Source organism: Ochotona curzoniae, unplaced genomic scaffold (genome assembly GCF_017591425.1).
Source record: "Ochotona curzoniae isolate NIBS_2020 unplaced genomic scaffold, NIBS_Ocur_1.0 scaffold_2453, whole genome shotgun sequence".
Taxonomy (NCBI): Eukaryota; Metazoa; Chordata; class Mammalia; order Lagomorpha; family Ochotonidae; genus Ochotona; species Ochotona curzoniae.
In genome coordinates, this window is record NW_024467094.1 from 20,154,799 (window position 1) to 20,173,904 (window position 19,106).

At 38.2% G+C, this 19,106-nt stretch overlaps 1 protein-coding gene across 7 annotated transcripts in view; it reads left to right on the plus strand.

Annotated features, from left to right (window-relative positions):
* BCAS3 (BCAS3 microtubule associated cell migration factor) overlaps nt 1-19,106 on the plus strand; it is a 532,941-nt gene that overhangs the window by 173,435 nt on the left and 340,400 nt on the right. For all 7 annotated transcript variants that reach the window (XM_041000469.1, XM_041000472.1, XM_041000471.1 and 4 more), the window contains exon 15: nt 17,967-18,231. In XM_041000469.1, coding sequence (XP_040856403.1) covers nt 17,967-18,231 — 265 coding nt within the window. The remainder of the gene's footprint in view (nt 1-17,966; nt 18,232-19,106) is intronic.

Here is a 19,106-nt window from a genome sequence, read left to right on the forward strand (position 1 = left end):
TTTTAGCTTGTTGCGGTGTTGGGATTTCTATGTTTACATATAAATTTTAAGGTAAGGTCATTTTTTTAAGATCGAGAAAAATGTCCTTAGTATTTTGATTGATATCACATTGAATATAAATTTTGTTGGGCTGTATGGACATTTTGATGATTCTTCCAGCACATGAACATGAAAAAGTTTACCAAATTTTTAATTTTTCCTATTTTTTCCTTAATGTTTCATAATTTTTCTTATAGAAATCCTTTGTCTCCTTGGATTAATTTATCCCAAGATGTTTCCTTTTCTTAGTAGCTATTATGAACAAGATTGATCTTAAAAGTTCTTTGTCAGCCATGGCATTGTTTGTGTATACAAATACTGTTTTGTGTGCTGATCTCATGTTATACAACTCTGCCAAATTATCTTGGGAATCTCTTGGTGGAGTCTTTTGGTTCCCTTTAGTATAGAAACATATCAGCTGTAAACAAGGATAATTTGACTTTTTCCTTTGTGTTCCTTTGACTTCCTTTTCTTTCCTAACAGTTTTGTCTAAAACTTCCAGAAGTATTTTGAATAGTAATGATGAGCTTGGCATCCTTGTCTAGTTCTGGATATCAATGAAAATGCATCCAGCTTTTTCCTATTCAGTATGTTACCTGCTGTGAGTTTGTCATATATTGCCTTGATTATGTTGAGGTATGTTCCTTTTACATCCAGCTTCCTTAAGGTTTTTATCATGAAAATATTAATTTAATTATCTAAAAGTTAGACTTACACAGTTAAAGAAGAGACAGAAAAAGAGAGAGAGAGGTAGAGACAGAATATAGATAGAAATAGAGACACTTGCATCTTCTAGTGCCCTCCCCAGAGTGTGGCAATGACTGGAATTGGGCCAGGCTGATGCCAGAAGTTTGGAGCTTCTTCTGGTCCTTTTGCATGGTTGCAGAAACCCAAGCACTTGGGCTGTCTCCTGCTGCTTTTCCAAGACTATTAGCAGGGGGCTGCATTGGAAGTAGAGCACCTGGGATATGAATTGGTGCCCAAATGAAATGCTGATATTGCAAGCAGTAGCTTTATGTGCTGTATGTCACAGTGCTGACCCGTAATGTATTTTATCAGATGCTTTTTCTGAATCTATTGAGATGTTCACAAATAAAATTTTATACAGCTTGTTAGTGTTATGTATCATGTTTATTCATTTGTGTATGTTGAATCGTCCCTGTATCCCAGTGATAAATCCAACATTTTTTTAATGTGTTGTTGGATCCAGTTAGCTAGTGTTTTGTTGAGGATTTTTGCATCCATGTTCATCAGGATATTCATCTATAGTTCTCTTTGTTTTTTATATCTTTTTCTGGTTTTGGAATTAAGGTTATGCTGTACTCATAGGAGAAATTTGCGAGTATTTATTCCCTTTGAATTTTTTGAATAGTTTAAGACTAAATGGGTCTGATGCAATGGCTCAACCTCTAAATCCTCACCTTGCAACCACTGGCATCCCATATGGGGTGCCGGTTTGTGTCCTGGCTGCTCCACTTCCCCCCCAGCTCCATGCTTTTGGCTTAGGAAAGCAGTGGAAGATGGCCCAAAACCTTGGGACCATGTACCTGCGTGGGAGACCCAGAAAAAGCTCCTGTTAGTCTGAAAATCAGAGTATTTCTTAACCTTCATGGTATCTCTCATCCTTTACCCAGAAAAAGCTCCTGTTAGTCTGAAAATCAGAGTATTTCTTAACCTTCATGGTATCTCTCATCCTTTAAACAGTGCCTTGTAGGTAACAGGTACAATGAATTGCTGCTAGTACTGATAGTCTTCATTAACAAGTAGGAAAAACCTGTAAATACGATTTTACTCTAAGACACATTTTGTAATGTAGGAGATTGAGAGTTTCTGAACAATAAAACACCAAGATCAAAGAATGTCAAAGTTAATTTTTATATGGGTCTACTGAAAATTATTTTAAAGTGGTATTGGAAATCACATGCATAAAATCACATATTTATGACACATGGGCTCTGTAGCCATCTCTGAGTACTATAAAATCATGTTATTCTAAATTCTTCTAAGAACTCTGTACTTTAATCAGGCAAAGAAAAAAAATTGAATTTGTGGATCTAATTATGTTGAATTAAGTTGTTTTGTGGTCTATGACATGGAATATCCTCTGCATCTGAGAGTAATTTTCCTTTTAAAGCATATAGATTGTAGAAAAATTGTTCCTGTTTTTGGCAGCAAGTATAAATTTTACAAGTATTTTGTTAATATGCTTATGATTGTCTGAGGCAGACTTCAATTCATTTTTGTATTTAAATTAGATAAAGGATAAAGTTGCTTTTGAAGCACGTGATAAGCAAGTGTTAATTTCATTGTATTTACAAAAGTCCTGATAAATATATGTAGTAGTGAAGCAAGTACAGTCCTGCTAAATGATCAGTGTAACTGTAAGAGGAAAAAAACATGCCTCTTAATATTATTAACAGGTAGTATTTGCTGGCCATTTTAGGTAAAACCAAAATGTTTTTTGTGAATATATTCAGATTCTCTGGATGTTTATTTGGAAAGGCTATAAACCTTGTATGAGACTCTGTTTGTATTATTTTCTTCATCTGACCCCCACATAACAGTTTCCTGGAGATATAATAAGCAAATAGTATTCACCAAAATGTTAATGGAGAATGGATTAAAAGATAAGTTATTGTGTTGTCAGAAAATATATTTATATTTTATAGTTTTTTTCCATAATAAAAATTTCATAATAAACATTTTCCATGAACTTTTTAAAGGCCCCCCTCATGCGGAATTATTAGAAAACTTTGACACCAAGATAAATTTAACTTTCAATTCCCATTTTCTGCAGACTTCTTAAAGATATCCTATATCCTAAATTATTTTCATCTTAAAATTTGAAAAAAATTGTGCTGTTCAAATTGAGAAAGTAAGAGGGCAGGAAGTGAAATAACTCTTATCCACTGGTTATCTGCCAGATACCCTGAGGAGCTAGGCCTTGACCAGGCCAAAGCTAGGTGCTGGGACTTCAGTCCCTATTTTCCATGTAGCTAGCAGGCAAAGACATAGTAATTGAACTCAGCTACATCAGTATGCAGAGTAGATGTCTTACCTCTCAACTTTTTTCTTCCCTAAATTTATTTTAATTGTGTTATGGAGAGGGAGAGAGAGAGAGTGCCAGGCCAAAGCCATGAGCCAGGAACTTCCTCTGGGTCTCCTACATGGGCACAGGGTCTTAAGCATTTGGGCTGTCCTCCACTGCTTTCCCAAAGGGCTCTTGATCAGAAATGGTGTGACCGGCACTTGAACCAGGGCCCATATGGCATTTTGGTGCTCCAGGCAGTGGCTCAACCAACACTGGTCCCAACTCTCATCTTGCACATTAGATTACCTGCTCATGGGATTTAAGATTCCGTGGTTGAGAAATATGTTCTCTGAATGATGCAGATCATCACCAGGATCCAATTTCAGAAATTTTTGTAACATTTCAGTATCTGCTCTGTTAGTGTACAATAGGATACATATTAATAATCATCTTCCCAAACATTAGCTAAATACTTTTTCAATCTTTAAGTTACTCATTAATGAAGCATATCTAATCCCTATTTCATAGAGTTTATTGAGAGAATGTCAGAAATTTTTAAGGATTTTATACAAGTTCATGAAGGATATGATTAAAAGAGAGCTTCATTTTGCTACAAAGCATTTTGAAGATCTTCTCTAGTTTTTCTCATCATAGACCTTTTCCATGAGGGTTTTTGAAGATACCCAATACATAAACTGATTAGCAGCAGAGTAGCTGGTACAGAATATACCAGGCTGAATCAGTATTAGTATCTCCATTTTTGGTTAGTATAGTCAGAGGCACTGAATTTACCATTTATACCAAGAACAACTGAATGACGAATACTGTTTTATTTGTTTGGTTTTCTGGTTGATACTGTACATTAGTCATTGAATGGAATGACCCTTTGATAGTTAACAAACAGAAGAGGTAGAAGCTAATCATTCTCCCAGTTTACTGTCTTGGAAAAGTTTCCAGTCCCTGGTACATGGGAGGAAACTCAAGTGGAAACAGATAGTCTTTGAATTGAAGGGATGTTGTTAAGATTCCAAGGACATCAGGCATGTAAATTTTTTAAATAATTTGTTAAAAAGATTTATTCATTTTTGTATTGGAAAGGCAGATTTTACAGAGAGACAGAGAGAAAGATCTTTCCTCTGGGTCACTTTCTAAGTGGCTGCAATGGCCAGCTGGAGCTGATCTGATCTGAAGCAAGGAGCCAGGAGCTTTGTCCTGGCTTCCCACATGGGTGCAGAGTTCCAAGGCTTTGGACTGTCCCCTACTGCTTTCCCAGACCACAAGCAGGGAGCTGGATGGGAAGTAGAGCAGCCGGGATATGAGCTGGTGCTCATATGGGATCCTGGTGGATGCAAGATAAGGATTTTAACCACTAGGCTACCACACTGGGCCTAGGATGTAGATTTTATGGATAGAATGTGAAGAGGGTGAGAACTGCAAAGAATCAGATCTGCAAATAATATCTGAAATCATTGAAAGAACCACCAAGGAAACAGAAAAGAAAACATAAAGGTGTCCTTAATCATGATGACATAGTTATCTATGCAGAAAATGCAATGAGTCCTGAAAGACAGTAAAAATTAATAAATGTTTTTGACATTGTTGCAGTATATTTATCTATGCACCTAGATCAATTGGACTTCTATATACTAGAGACAATGAATGTTGATAACACAAAAGATATTTGAAATTATAAAATATTGGCTGCAGAATGTATAAGACATTCTGTGAAGACTGGAAAATTTTGACATAGAAAGTAAAATGGAAACAATGAATAGTTAAACCATTTTTCTGACATATTTAATACTGTTACAATGTCAATTCGTATCAAATTGATCTGTAGATTTTATGTAATACTCATCAAAACAACAGCAGAATATTTTTGTGGAAATTAACAAGCTAATTCTGAAAGTTGAAAGAAAATGCAAAGGATTTAAACTTGGCAAAATAACTTAAAAAAAAAAAAAAGAAAAAGCAAATTTGGGCCAGGTACAGTGGTTTAATTGGTTAAATCTATACTTGCAAGTGTCAGAATCCCATATGGGCTCTGGTTCATGTCCCAGCTGCTCCACCTCCTATCCATCTCCATGTTTGTGGCCTGGGAAAGCAGTGAGGATGGCCGAAAGCATTGAATTTGGCACCTTGTAATCGCATGGGTGACCTGAAATAATCTGGTTCTTGGCTCCTATCTTTGAATTGGTTCAGGCTTGACCATCACAGCCATTTGGGAACTGAAGCAGCAGATGTAGGGTTTTTCCTTCTGTCTATCCTACTCTTTGTTAATCTGCTTTTCTAATAGAAATTAAAAAGAAGAAAAGGAAAATTTGGTGTGTCGTCCCTGATACAAGCCTCCAATATTCACTAGAAGTCCAAGAACTTTGCTGTACTTGTGGGTTACTGATTTACAACAAAGGAATGAAAAGGTAGCCTTTTGAGCACAGTGATTTAGAGTTAGTCATAGATTTAAATATGCAAGTTAATATATACAATAAATTAACTGTACAATTTATATAAAAGTCTAAATACTCTGCTTTCTTTTTATTTATTATAATTATTTTTCATGATATGGTTTTGTATGTATAGGGATTTACGTCTTCATCTCCCCTTCCTATTTTCCTTCCCTCTTCCCCTTCCTCCCTTCCCATTCTTCTCTGCCCCGCATTCCCCCCATATTATTATGATAGTATGATCCTTCAGCTATAGTCACAAGTTCAACATTGTGCTATTTAAGTGTATTATAGCATTTTAGGTATTGGCACTATTTGATTATCTAGTATCTCATTTTCAAGATCTATTTAACAGTTTCAATGGGACTCCTTTTATTTTGGAGTAGAGATATACACTGCAGCATATCTTCACTTCCTGATATACTAGTGTCCATTCTACATTTCATTTGTGGGACTGTATATGTTTATATATCTGTTTGCTTTGTATTTTGCTTGAAGATTGCCTTATATCAGAGAGAATATATGATATTTGTCTTTTTGGAATTTGCTTGTTTCACTGAGCATCATGGTCCCTAGTCGGGATCATTTTGTTGCAATTGGTAGAATTTCATTATTTTCAATGGCTGAATAGTATTTCGTGGAGTAGATATACCGTAGTTTATATGTTCCTCTTTTGACAGACATCTGGGTTGTTACCCTGTCATCACCATTGTAGGTTGTGCTATTATAAATGTAGGTTGTAAGTCACTTTCTCATATGCAAATTTCACATATATCCACTTCTTCTGGACATATGCTCGTGAGTGGGATAGCTGAGTCTTATGGTAGATCAATTTTAAGTTCTCTGAACATTCTCCATACTGACTTCCATAGTAGTTGTACTAGCCTACACTCGCACCAGCGGTGAAGTAGGGTACCTTTCTCCTACATCCACATTATCAGATGTTGTTAACAGATTTTAAAATATAGCCCAATTTCACAGGAATTAGGCGGAACCTCAATGTGGTTTTTATTTGTATTTCCCTGATAACCAGGGAGCCTGAACATTTTTTTCGTGTGTCTATTAACTATTTGAATTTGTTGTTTTAAAAAATGTCTGTTCATTTCCTTTGCCTGTTTCTTCACAAGGTTGTTTTGCTGTTGTTGAGTTTCTGAAATTTTTAGTAAATCCTAGTTATTAGTCGCCTATCTGCTATGTAGTGTGCAAAGAGTTTCTTCTATTCTGCTGCTTGCCTCTTTGTTTTGTTACTAAGTATTTGAACAGTTATTAAGTATTTTTTCCTGTAGTTGCCATAAAAAATCACTATTAATTTGGAAGCATAATTATCATAAATGTATTCCCTTACCTTGTAGGAAGTGTTTAAAATCAAGGGATAACCATGGCTGCATTTTTTCTGTCATTTTCTAAGAAAATATCTGTGTTTCTGTTTCTTGCTTTTGTTTCCTGTCAGAACTTCTTGACTTTCTCCTTTAACTTCTGTCTCTCATTGACTTAAATCGTACTCACTCTATTTGCTCATGTTCTGTATTTCTTTTGAGGCCATGTGTGATTTTTTTTTCCAGCACAAACCTTCATAATCTATGATAAACTCCATATTTTAGTTTATATAAATCAACATTTTAACAAACTGTTGCTTTCTGGCCCTGTAATGGATGTGAACCTACTTATAATTGGGGATATCATCCATTGCAATGTATATTCTGCCCTCCACAAAGGAGGAGAAAGATCTTCTGTTCTGTGATTCACTCCTGTGGCTTCAATGGCTGGAACTGAGCCAATGTGAAGAAGCCAGGAGCCAAAAGCTTCTTCTGGGTCTCCCATGCAGGTGCAGGGTCCCAAGGCTTTGGGCCATTGTCTGCTACTTTCCCAGGCCACAGGCAGGGAGCTGGAAGGAAGTAGAGCAGCTGGGATGCACCCTGGTATGCATATAGGATCCCAGTGACTAGAATTTAACCACTAGGCTGTCTGTTGGGCTCACATTCATTCTTTGTGGTAAATACGTTTCCCTGACTCAATTTCCTAAAATAGCCCACCCCATCAAAGCATAATCTAAAAGTTCAGAATTTTTAAAAAATATTAACTAAGGGCCCAAATGCAGTAGCTTAGTGGCTTAAGTCTTTGCCTTGCACACTCCGGAATCCCATATGGGAGACCTGGAAGAAGCTCCTGGCTCCTGGCTTTTGGATTGCCTCAGCTCCAATCATTGTGAATCAGCAGATGGAAGATCCTTCTTTCTGTCTCTCCTCCTCTCTGTATATCTGACTTTCCAATAAAAATAAATAAATCTTTAAAAAAAGAAAATATTAACTGCAAATCCCTGATCTTATCATCTAAATCATCTAGAACATATAAAACTGAAATTCTGGAATCTGTTCTCAGGCAAAATTCCTTTTAATCTTTGTATCTATTAAACTGCTAGAGAAGTTATCTGCTACCAAAATAGGATAATAGGATTTACATAGAATGGACATTTCAAGAGGGCAGAAGTGGAAAATTAGTAAAGGATTCAGTGGTCCTGTATAAGTTTGATATCCAGTCTAAGTATTTTGGTATCAAGGCTTCAGTTTCCTTCTGCCTTCCTGGGCAAGAGTTCCCATTTCTTGTGCCATGCCTTTGCTTACCCTATCTTTGTACACGTGATGTGTGTCCCTAGAACTCTGTCCTTGCTCATGGAGTTATTCATCCAGTTCATTGAGGTGTAGGAGTTATTTGTACCTGAATACCTCTATGAATATATTTCCTTCCTGTAACGCTCTTTGACTTCATTCTATTTCTTGCATTTTAGTCCATGCTGGCATTGTTTTTACGGATAAAGCATTCTAATAAACTTTGTGTATTTCCTGTGATTATCATAGGAGTTTCATACCATTATAGGAGAGAATACTGCACAGATCTTAGTTTTCCCTTGTTTTAGTCCTTCCTGGCTTCTGCTGTTCTAATGGATTTCTGAGTCAGTGCCTAATACCTTTTGCAGAATATTGTTCTGTTACACTGTTGGCTTTCTTTCCAGAGTACTCTTTTATAAATATGAAACTCTTGTGCCGTGCCACTGGAAGACCAGGTCCAGGGTCCACCAGCAGCAATGGACATGGTGGCTGTGAATTGTCCCTGGAGTGAGGTTTGGGGATGTTGTCATGGAGGGACCATTGAGGAAGTTCATTATAGGTTTGGAATGACTTCTAAGGAACTTCCAAGAACCAGGCCACTGTAATTGCAGGTAAAGGAGGGGACTGAGACTGGGTGATTTGGAGGTAGGGAAATTGAAGGACATGCTTGGGTCAGACTAGGATACCTGCCAAGGTGGGATACCTGGGCTGGGCTAGCTGGCATCCATCACAGCCCATTGGAAGCTCCAGCAAGGATATCTACCTATTGAGACTAGGCCACAGTACCTGCCAGTGAGTGTCACGGTAGATCATGATGGGCTGGGCTGTGACAATAACCAGTATGCGAGAGAACCAGGTCTGGGATCAGATTCTGAGGGGAATTTGTGGGCTCATTCCTGTAGGACTGAAAAACGTACTGGTTTGCATGTGGCTGAGGGTAATGGTTGCTGAGCATTATCACTGAACTCACCAGCATTCATGTGTACTGGGGTTGAGAGCAGGTTGTCTTAGCCCAAGCTGCAAGACCTGCAGGCGCAACCAAGAATTGAATGTGGAGATGGGCTGAAATGCACTACCTACCAGCACTCATGAAGGCAATGACTAGGTGGTTGACTATGCTGGGCAAGGCCTTAACACTTGCCAATGTGTGTGAGATCCAGGTCTCGGGTGGGCCTGGTGGAAGAGCTTGGGGAACTCCCCTAGTGGGCTGAAGCTCCTACTGGTGAGCACGAGAGATGAAGCTATGGGTGGGCTGGGCTGGGCAAGGCTGTTCTCTTGTTGGCAGGTTGGTGGGCTGGCTAGGGGCTGAAGACTGCATAGGACCAGACCAAACCATAACATACTGGCATGCATGGGAAATAAGACAGGGTGCAGGCTAAGCTGGACAAGGCTTCTATACTTGTCTATTTGCATGAAAGCCGGGTATGAACAGAGCTGGGTTGCAGCACTCATCAGCGAGAGATGGGACTGGTAGTGGGCCGGGCAGGCCAGGCTGCAGCATCCAATGGCAAATGCCAAGGTGGGGGATGGACCATGCCACGCTGGTTGGAGTAACAGGCATGTCACGCTCAAGATCTGTGGCTGTGAGCTGGTCTGGTTGGGGAACTAGTTGTACACCACTACTGGGCTGCAGTTCTCACTGATGAGCGCAAGAGCTGCTACGGGGGTGGTGAACTAGGCTGGAAGTGGCTGCGGCATACCTTGGCATGGATGGTGTGGACTAGGTCTGGGGTGGGCCAGATTGAGCTAGGCTCTAGTACCCTCTGGTGCTCTCAAGAGCTAGGGTATAGGATAGGTTGGTCTAGATCTTGGCACCTGCTGAACCACATGAGAATGGGTCTAGGGGTAGGGGCTGGGCTATAGCATCCAACAGTAAAAACTGGAATGGGTATGAGCCTGTCATGCAGGGATGATATAACTGCTGGTGAATTATGGGACAGGAGTTGGGCTGAATCAGGCTGAGCCAAGAACACACCTCTGTGATTTGGAGGTGACCTGATAGAGGAGCTTGGATAACTCCTTTCTCATGATACAGTCCCCACTGGTGAGCACAAGAGCTGAGATGTAAGCATCTCAGACCAGACCAGGTTGCAATACCCACCAGCATATGTGTGGATCAGGTCTGGGAGTGGGTCGGACTGGGCCAGTTCACAGTACCCAGTGGCAAATGTGAGAACTAGAATGGAGTACATGACAGGCTGGGTTGGATCACAACACCAGTTAGTTCACAATAGGGTCAGGACTGGGGTCCTGCTAGGCTAGGCTGCAGCATCTGCTGGTGAATGCCAAGCTGAGGTGGGCCATGTCAGATTACGGTGTGGCACCCACCAGCACATGCATGACCCTGGGGGTTGGTGAGCCTGTTAGGGAGGGTGTGGGGCTCCTCTGCTGTGACACTGCTCTTACTGGTGTGGTTGAGCAGACTGGACAGGGCTACAACACCCGTTGGCCTGCAAGTGAGCTCAGTTTTGGAGAGGGCTGAGCTAGGCCAGGCCACCACATACACTGTTGCATGCAAGAGCCACAATAAGTACTGACAGGTCTGGCTTTGCTGTACTGTCAACTGGTAACTGCCGGAGCTGATGCAAGTCCTATCAGACCAGGCTGCAGTACTGCCTGGAAAGTGCAAGACCTGGGGCTTGAGAATGTGCCTTGCAGGGAAACTGTGAGTACCTCTCTAATGAACTATGGCTCCCACCAGTGAGCTAGGAGTGGGCCTAGCTGGACAGGCCATAGCACCCACAGCTTTAAGTGTGGGATGGATAGTAGGGTTGGTTAGGCTGAGCTAGGCTATTAAATGCATTGGTGTACACGAGAGCCAATTGGGGTGTGTGATGGACTGGACCAGTCTGCTGCAGGTACCAGCATGTTCAGGAACTGGGTCTGGGGGTGGGTCTGGTGGGGGTTAATGGAGTTGCTCTGACTAGGCTGCAGGTCTTTCTGATATGCATGAGGGTCAAGTGTGTGGTTGGCAGGGTTAGGCTGAACTGCATCATCCATTGGTTTGCATGTGAGATGGGGTTGGGGACAGAAGTGACCAGGAGACTGCAACCAGTGTGAATATAGGCCAGAAGAGAATGGAGCGACATATTCCAGATTCTAAAAGCAAAAATTTGTCGGCCCAGGATAATGTACCCAGCAAAAGTTTCCTTTGTCTTTGAAAATGAAATAAAAATTTTCCAAAGTAATGACAAGTTAAAAGAATATGCCTCTTCCACACCTGCCTTTCAAATGATACATAAAGATGTTCTCTTGACAGAGAAGAGGAATAGTGCCCACCCAAACCAAAAGCAAATGCGAAGAACATTCCAGTCAAATAACAACAGAAGACTAAATCAGTGAACAACCCATTGCTAAATGACAGAACCAAATTGCTACCTATTTGTATTAACTCTGAACGTAAACAGCTTAACCTCATCAATCAAACATCATAGATTAGGAGACTGGATTTAAAAACAAAACTCATCTATCTGTTGTCTACAGGAGACACATTTCACCAACAAAGATCAGCGGAAACTAAATCTCATGGATTTTGATTTTTTTTGTTAGTTTCATATCTTCAAAACACTTTCTTCCAATTAAATTCATCACTGAATCGTAGATCATACAGTAGCATCATTTTCTTCAAGAAGTTTCTTGATTTTCTTTTTCATTTCTTCAGCGACACATTAGTCATTCTGTAGCATTATTTAATTTCTTGGCATTGTAAATTTCTGTTTTTCTTCCTGTTGATTTTGTATTGTGGCTTTTCATCTAAGGGGATGTATAGTAATTGTGTAATGGAGACTATCATATCCAGATGTGAGGATACAATGCAGTATGCATCTCTACTTCCAGCAAAGATGGACTCGCAATGAAACTGTTTACTATATCTTCACAATATGATGCTGGACTCTCTGCCATTGTCCATGCCTGCAATGATGGACATATGACTGTGTGTGAAGAACTATACTATAGTAATGACATAGGGGAACTCAATGAGGAGGGAATTGGGGAGGGGAAAAGGGAAATCCCAGGGCCTATGAATTGTATCATAATATGATAAAATAAAAATAACTAAAATTTCAAAAATAAAAATGGACTTTAGTAATTCGACCATCTTTATATAAAATAAAATTAGCATTAAGACAAAGCTTTTTACTAAATGTATTTGTTAAATTTTCAGGAAGATTTAATTGTGTGTGCATCTAAAACAAAGTTTAAAAACTCACTAAAGAAAAATTCATATTCTTCAATCTGCATTATTGGTTTTGAGACAGCTTGCTTAACATTTGCTAGAACTAATAGAGAAAAAAAGACTTAAATTCATCTACTAACCACATTGTCTTTATAGGCAACTCCTAACCCTAACAGTTTCATAATGTGCATTCCTTTCAGTTTTTCCATTATGCATACTTTGGCTGTGAATGGCGGATAATAGATGAAGCTTAAACCGCAGACAAAATATTCATTATTGATCACTGTAATTTGAATTACAGTCAGTACAGTATCAGGTAATATATACTTCATTGATGGTTTGCTTTCAGTTATTTCTGTCAGTGAATGAATCCATATCCTTGTTATGAGAGACCCAAATTATTCAAATAGCAGTTGTAACTTGTACAGCTTAGAGTCTAAAAGTTTGCACTTGTCATCTGCTAGCATATAATCATCCTGGTAACAGATGAGAACATTGGCTAGTTTATTTCCACTTGGCCCAGGGTCAGTAATAATAAAATGTGTCCAGAGTTTATGTATAGTAGTCAGTAAATATTATTTGAAAGGGCAGATATTAAATATATTTGATTCTTCGGTTCATGTGGTTTCTGTACTCTTATGTCGTCACACAGAAGCTGTCGGGATAAGAGATGAATGAATGAACATGGTTGACCAATGGTGATCATTAGTCTAATTCTGACTTAAAGCAGGATTGATAGCTTATTGTTTTCCTGTGCAGACTTTTCCTTAGTTAATTAGCCTTCCACTCTGGTTGTTTGAGTCGCATAGCATAGTTGCCTAGGCTTGGTAGTCACTCTCAGTTTCATTATAGCTGAGTCATGCCAGAATCAAACAAAAGCATTTAGAGGAAGCTCTATGGATCATGTCCCTGTTGAATGTATAGTCTTTCTTGCTTTCTTTTTTTAAGATCTGTTTTTATTTCTATTTGAAAGAATTACAAGGAGAAGAAGAGACAGAGATCTTCCATCCATTGATTCATTCTCATAATAGCTGCAGTGGCCAGAGCCAATCTGTAATCAGGAGGCAGGAACTTCTTCTGGGATTTCCAAGTGGGTGCAGAACCCCAAGGACTTCAGCTATCCTCTGCTTTTTTGTCCCTCTAGGCAGTAAGCAGAGAGCTGGATTGGAAGTGGAGCAGCTGGACATGAACCAGCACTCATATGGAATGCCAGCACAACACATACAGGCTTATCCTACTATGCCTGGGTGCTAGCTAGCCCTGTATGTTTCTTCAGATATTGTGATACAGTAGATGTAAACACAAGTTTCTTGTCTTCTTGTACTTTGGAGTATCCATTTCCATGCCCGTTATTCCATCTTGTCTTGTTTATTCCTAAGTTTTAGGTGACCTTTCCCAAAGTGGGTCTGGAACACAATACAGTCTTCATGAGTCAGTTTTCAGTTACAGTTTAAATTCAGTAGCAGGTTGGTAGCTGCTGTCTGCAAAAGGCAGTGTACTTGGTTACTGCATCAGGCAGGTGGCGATGTTGTACTGGAATAAACACCTCAGTTTACTTCATCTGCCATTAAGTCCTTTTTTTCTCCTGGATTTCTGTGACACAGGAACTAACTGGAAACCTAGTAGGTTGGGTTTTTTTTTTTTTCTGTACTAATTCTACCAGAACTTGTGTTTACACACTCAGCTGCTCTATAAATAGCTGCCATGCTGTAATATTATCTGGTTGGATGGCAGAGGGAGGTCAGACTGTAGATACTGTGGGACAGAGTTTTTCTGTCACTTGGCCCTTGGAATCATGGTTGGTGTCCTAATGTTAATGTGTTCCCCTGCCCCCACCGTGAATGAGGTGCCAATTTTCACATGTGGTATTAATGTCCAGACACAATAGGACCTTTTCCCTGATTATATCCTGCCTTTGCCCACTACTGCCCTATGTCATCCCCGCAATTGTCTGTCATCTTTAACCTCTTCTTGTCCACTTCTATAGTTAGTTTTAAGCTGCAGTGGGAACCCAAACTCTTGAGCACTGATGAATCTTTGCTGTGATGTTAATAAGCCTTCATGTTTACTGTGTTTTTAAAAATTATTTTTATTTGAAAGAGAAAGAGAGAGAGCTTCCATCTGCTGTTTCATGCCCTAAATGATGACAATGGCCTGCTTGGCTAGGTCTGAAGATGGGAACCAGGAGCTTCCTTTGGTACAGGGACCCAAGGTTCTGGGACATCCTCTGCTGCTTTCCCAGGCCATAAACAGGGAACTAGTTTGAATTGAACAGCCAGGACTCAAACTTGCTCCCATATGGGATATTAGCCCTACAGACTGAGGATTAGGCTATTGTGCCATTGCATTAGCTCCCTCTACATTTAAAAAAAAAAATTAAATATTTGTAGGTTTAAATGATTTGCAAAAAATAATCTCTGAAGATTTCATGTTTTAGAGTATTCATTCCTAGTTTTGCCTCAGTTGTCACATTTTGCAGAGTAATAGTGGATCACAACGAGGATAATGATGATATATTCTAAAGAAACCTCTTTTTAGAATTCGTCATAGTTAATTGCAGTCATTTGTATGAGTTTGTGTAGTTTTAAAGCGTTTTCATGTTGGCTTGTGTATTAGTGGTTATCTTCATAATACTGAAAAGCTTCTTCCTGTTGTCTTTTATTACCAGACATACCTCCCATATGTTTGACTATTTGAATATTCATGTGTTTAGCAACACGTGGACTATATTCAGTTCATATTTATGACTCATATATTAGGTGAACATACTTTTTCATTTCTTTGGTACAGATGCCCAAGACTATAATTACAGGCTCAGTTGTAGAAGAATTTGGAAGATGAAAGTTACTAGTTTTGATGAGAACAAACAGATTTGCTTAGCTTTACTTTCTATTAAAAATAGTTCTTTTACCAATTATTCATCTTCTTGATGTGGGCTCTTAGAAAGCAAAGATTTTTTAGTTTGTTAAGATTCAAGATAGCAAATTTCTCTGTGGGCCATGCATTAAAATGAAGCTAAAGAATGCTTTGCTTAGGCTTCAGTCCTATGTTTGTTATATAACTGATTTTAATCCTTTATTTTTTTTTCCCAGTTAAGCATCTAATGGTGTAATTTCCTTGCAGTACTGCGTTGTTTTCATTTTTGTTATTTTATTACACATTATTTTCATTTTTGTTTAGCTTTGTGAATTTTGTTATTCTCTCTCCTTGGGACTTTGTATTTGAACTGTGAGCTAGAAATATATTGTTTAATTACCATATGTTTAGTGATTTTTCCTTCCCTTATGGATTTACAGTTTTAATACATTATTGTTAGAGAACATATGCTGTATATGATTTTATTTGTTTATGGAAGGAGGTTTTTAGTGGTGGGTGTTAGGAAATTCAAAACTATTGGGAAATTTTCTGTATGGTAATTTCTATTATAGACATTTTTAAAAATGGATTTTCCGCTATTTTATTAAACCATCATAGATTCTTAAAGTATTTCTGTTTCCATCTTTATACAAGTCAAAAATTGAGAAATAGAATTCAGGCTTTGATTTTGACTGTCTTGTAAGATTTTTTTTTCCTGTCTCTAAATCTCCCTTTTCTCATTTCTTTATACTATTTATTTGAACTCACTTCTTTTTCCTGTATTTTTAAGTTTTGTATGCCACAGTGGAATTCTGTTTTGTTATAAATCCATGTTCTTTTTTAAAGATTTATTTTATTTTTTTATTGCAAAGTCAGATATACAGAGAGGAAGATCTTCTGTTCGATGATTCATTCCAAGCTGATCTGAAGCCAGGAGCCTGGACCTTCATCTGGGTCTCCTACGTGGGTGCAGGGTCCCAAAACTTTGGGCAATCCTCGACTGCTTTCCTAGGCCACAAGCAGGGAGCTGGATCAGAAGCAGGGTTATTTTAAGCAAACTATATACATTGAATGATATACATTAAGTGCTTCTGGGGTAACTTTTTGCCTGAAACCTTGTTTTTCAAATTTGTCAGCTGTCAGGTTCATCTTCCGTTATAATATTAATGTGCAATGAGAATGTATCACATTCATCAAGTTGGGCAAATGTGGTTAGATTTTGTGATTTTGCATGTTTGCAACTGTCTAACAACTGTCTAACAAGGAAATGTTTGCCTTGATACATAAAATGAAAACTTATTTTTTTACAAGAGTGTCTAAGCTCTCTTAGAAACTCATACATTGGTGAATATGAAGAGTAGGCTCATTTGAATATCTAATATATTGGGAAGTGCTTGTTTCCTTTGAAGACTTCTACTTAATTGTTGTTTAATTATAGCTTCCTTGATTTATTTACATGTTTTCCAAATCTGGTATGACAGACAGGGGCAGAATTGAGTTAATGGCAGACAGCAGACTGTGGGCCCTTAGAGCTTTATGGTTCGTTATTGAGAAAGAGGGCCACCTGTTGAAAATATTTGCATGTTGTTGCTGTGTGCTGTGCAGTTATTTATTTATTTTTTTAGGGCTTTTTCTTCATCTCAGTTGTCTTCAGAGATCTACTTCCATGGAAGCAACTCCCTGTTTACTTTTCCTCTTAGTCCCCTTCTTAGTTTAGTTGTAGAAACATCCTTCCAAAGCAAATGTTATCTCTACTACTTCTTAAACAAAATAAAATCACACCTTGCTCTGAGTTTGTGCCTTTCATTTGTAATGTATATTTGCACATGTATATCTCATGTGAAATGGCTACACATATAAATTGCAATGTCTTTCCTTTCCTGGTAAGTGAATCTTAAATCAAATGTAAATTCCAGGCCCCTTGGCTATTTTGGTTCTTGGTCTATTTTTTATGTTGTACGGCTACCATCTTGTGGGGGAAATGAGGTGAAAACTTAATCTCGGAGGCCGAGTTCATATTTTCTTTGCTTATTACTTCTAGACCTTGTACACAAGACAGTTTTTTTTGCTTGATATATATTTTGGTTTCATAAGTATTCATGCCTTGTCTTCCTGTTATACTGTAAGCACAATGGTTGTTTCTTGTTTACTTCATTGTTCTCAATGCTTAGTTTGGTGTCCAGTAAATATTTTTTAAATAAATTCTGGCTCAATTATATAGGATGTTTTTGATTTTCATTGCTATTGGAAGCCAGAATTGGGAGATGGACTCCCAATGAAACGGTTGAATATATCTTGACAGTGGAATGGTGGATTGTCTGCCATAGTCTGTACCAAAAATGTCAGGACACACTTAAATAACAGAATGATGCACTTATGACTGTTTATGAAGTACTATGCTATTTTAATAATATGGTGGAAATAAGTTTGGGAAAGGGAATATAGGGAGGATGGAGGGGAAATCCCAGAGCCTATGGAATTGTACCATACAATTAAAAATAAAATAGAAGGGAAAAAATAAGAAAAAAAAGAAAGAAAAAGAAACCTGACAAAATATATGACTGTTTTGTCTTACAGCTTCATAAGTTAATAGAATGAAGCTGCATAGACCCTGTTTTCTGACTTGGTACGTGGTGCACTAAGGGACAGAATTCTTCCTTTAAATTTTATGAAATCTGACATAGAGTTTTGATCAGTCTTCATTGTTAACCTCCTAACTGTATTTATATTTGTAATTTACTCTGAGCCAAATTTTGATGATATATAATATTCTAAATAATTTTAGCCATTTTTGTATGTTTTCTCATTTCTAGGTGCAAGACATCTGCTTCAGCCATGACTGTCGTTGGGTTGTAGTAAGTACCCTCCGGGGTACTTCGCACGTGTTCCCCATCAACCCCTATGGTGGCCAGCCTTGTGTTCGAACACATACATCACCACGAGTAGTAAATCGCATGAGCCGATTCCAGAAAAGTGCTGGACTGGAAGAGATCGAACAAGAATTGACGTCTAAACAGGGAGGTCGCTGTAGCCCTGTTCCAGGACTATCAAGCAGTCCTTCTGGCTCACCCTTACATGGTAAACCTAATTTTCTCTTTCTTTGCTACTCATTCTAGTCAACTTTCCTTACCTTAATTTTAGAGGTCTGGCATTAATTAAAACTTTTTATTACCTGTTCATGTAAAGATAAGTTTACAGACTCATTTTAGCTATTTTTACTCATTTCATCATTGAATAAATTGGAGTTAATATGATACTAGTGGTTGACTATATTTTAATTCCCTCTTGTTCCTGATATATAATTGATATTTGGTATGTTTAGGATATTTAAAGTTTAGGGCCACGTTCATAGCTTGGGAAATGATTGTTGTTCTGCCTAGCTCTTCTCATGTGTTCTGTCACTTCTAAGAGCGTAATTCATGAAGATTTGTTCACTTTTGGAGCGGAATGATCATGCTTCATGTGTATTTTAGATAGAGTAACAGTTGCATTTTATGTTAAAATACTTCTCAGCAGATTTTTAACCAGAATGTTGTAGGAGAAATGAAAGTGTGTATTGGTGCTTGATCTTAGAGTGAGTAGTTGTGTAACCTTCCTCCCAGTCACTAAATGGAACATTATCAGTGTTCCCTTTTATGTGCTCCATAATGTAAAATCACAATTATGACCCATATAGTTGTCACATCTTGACTTAAACAAACAGACCTAAAAGCATCCTTAAGCAGGGTTCTTTCCAGTTTTTATACAGATGGAATTAAATTTTGAGATATTTGATTTTCTTCACATTATACTGGTGAATTTCACTCACATTGTTCCAGGTAGATTTAATTCACTATTTCCAGTGCTCTAACTTATTCTAATCTGCAGATGTGCTTCTGTTTGTTTATTTTTTCTATTACTGTTGTACATTTGTGTTTTTGGATTGGGATTATTAGGTATAATGATGCAATTTT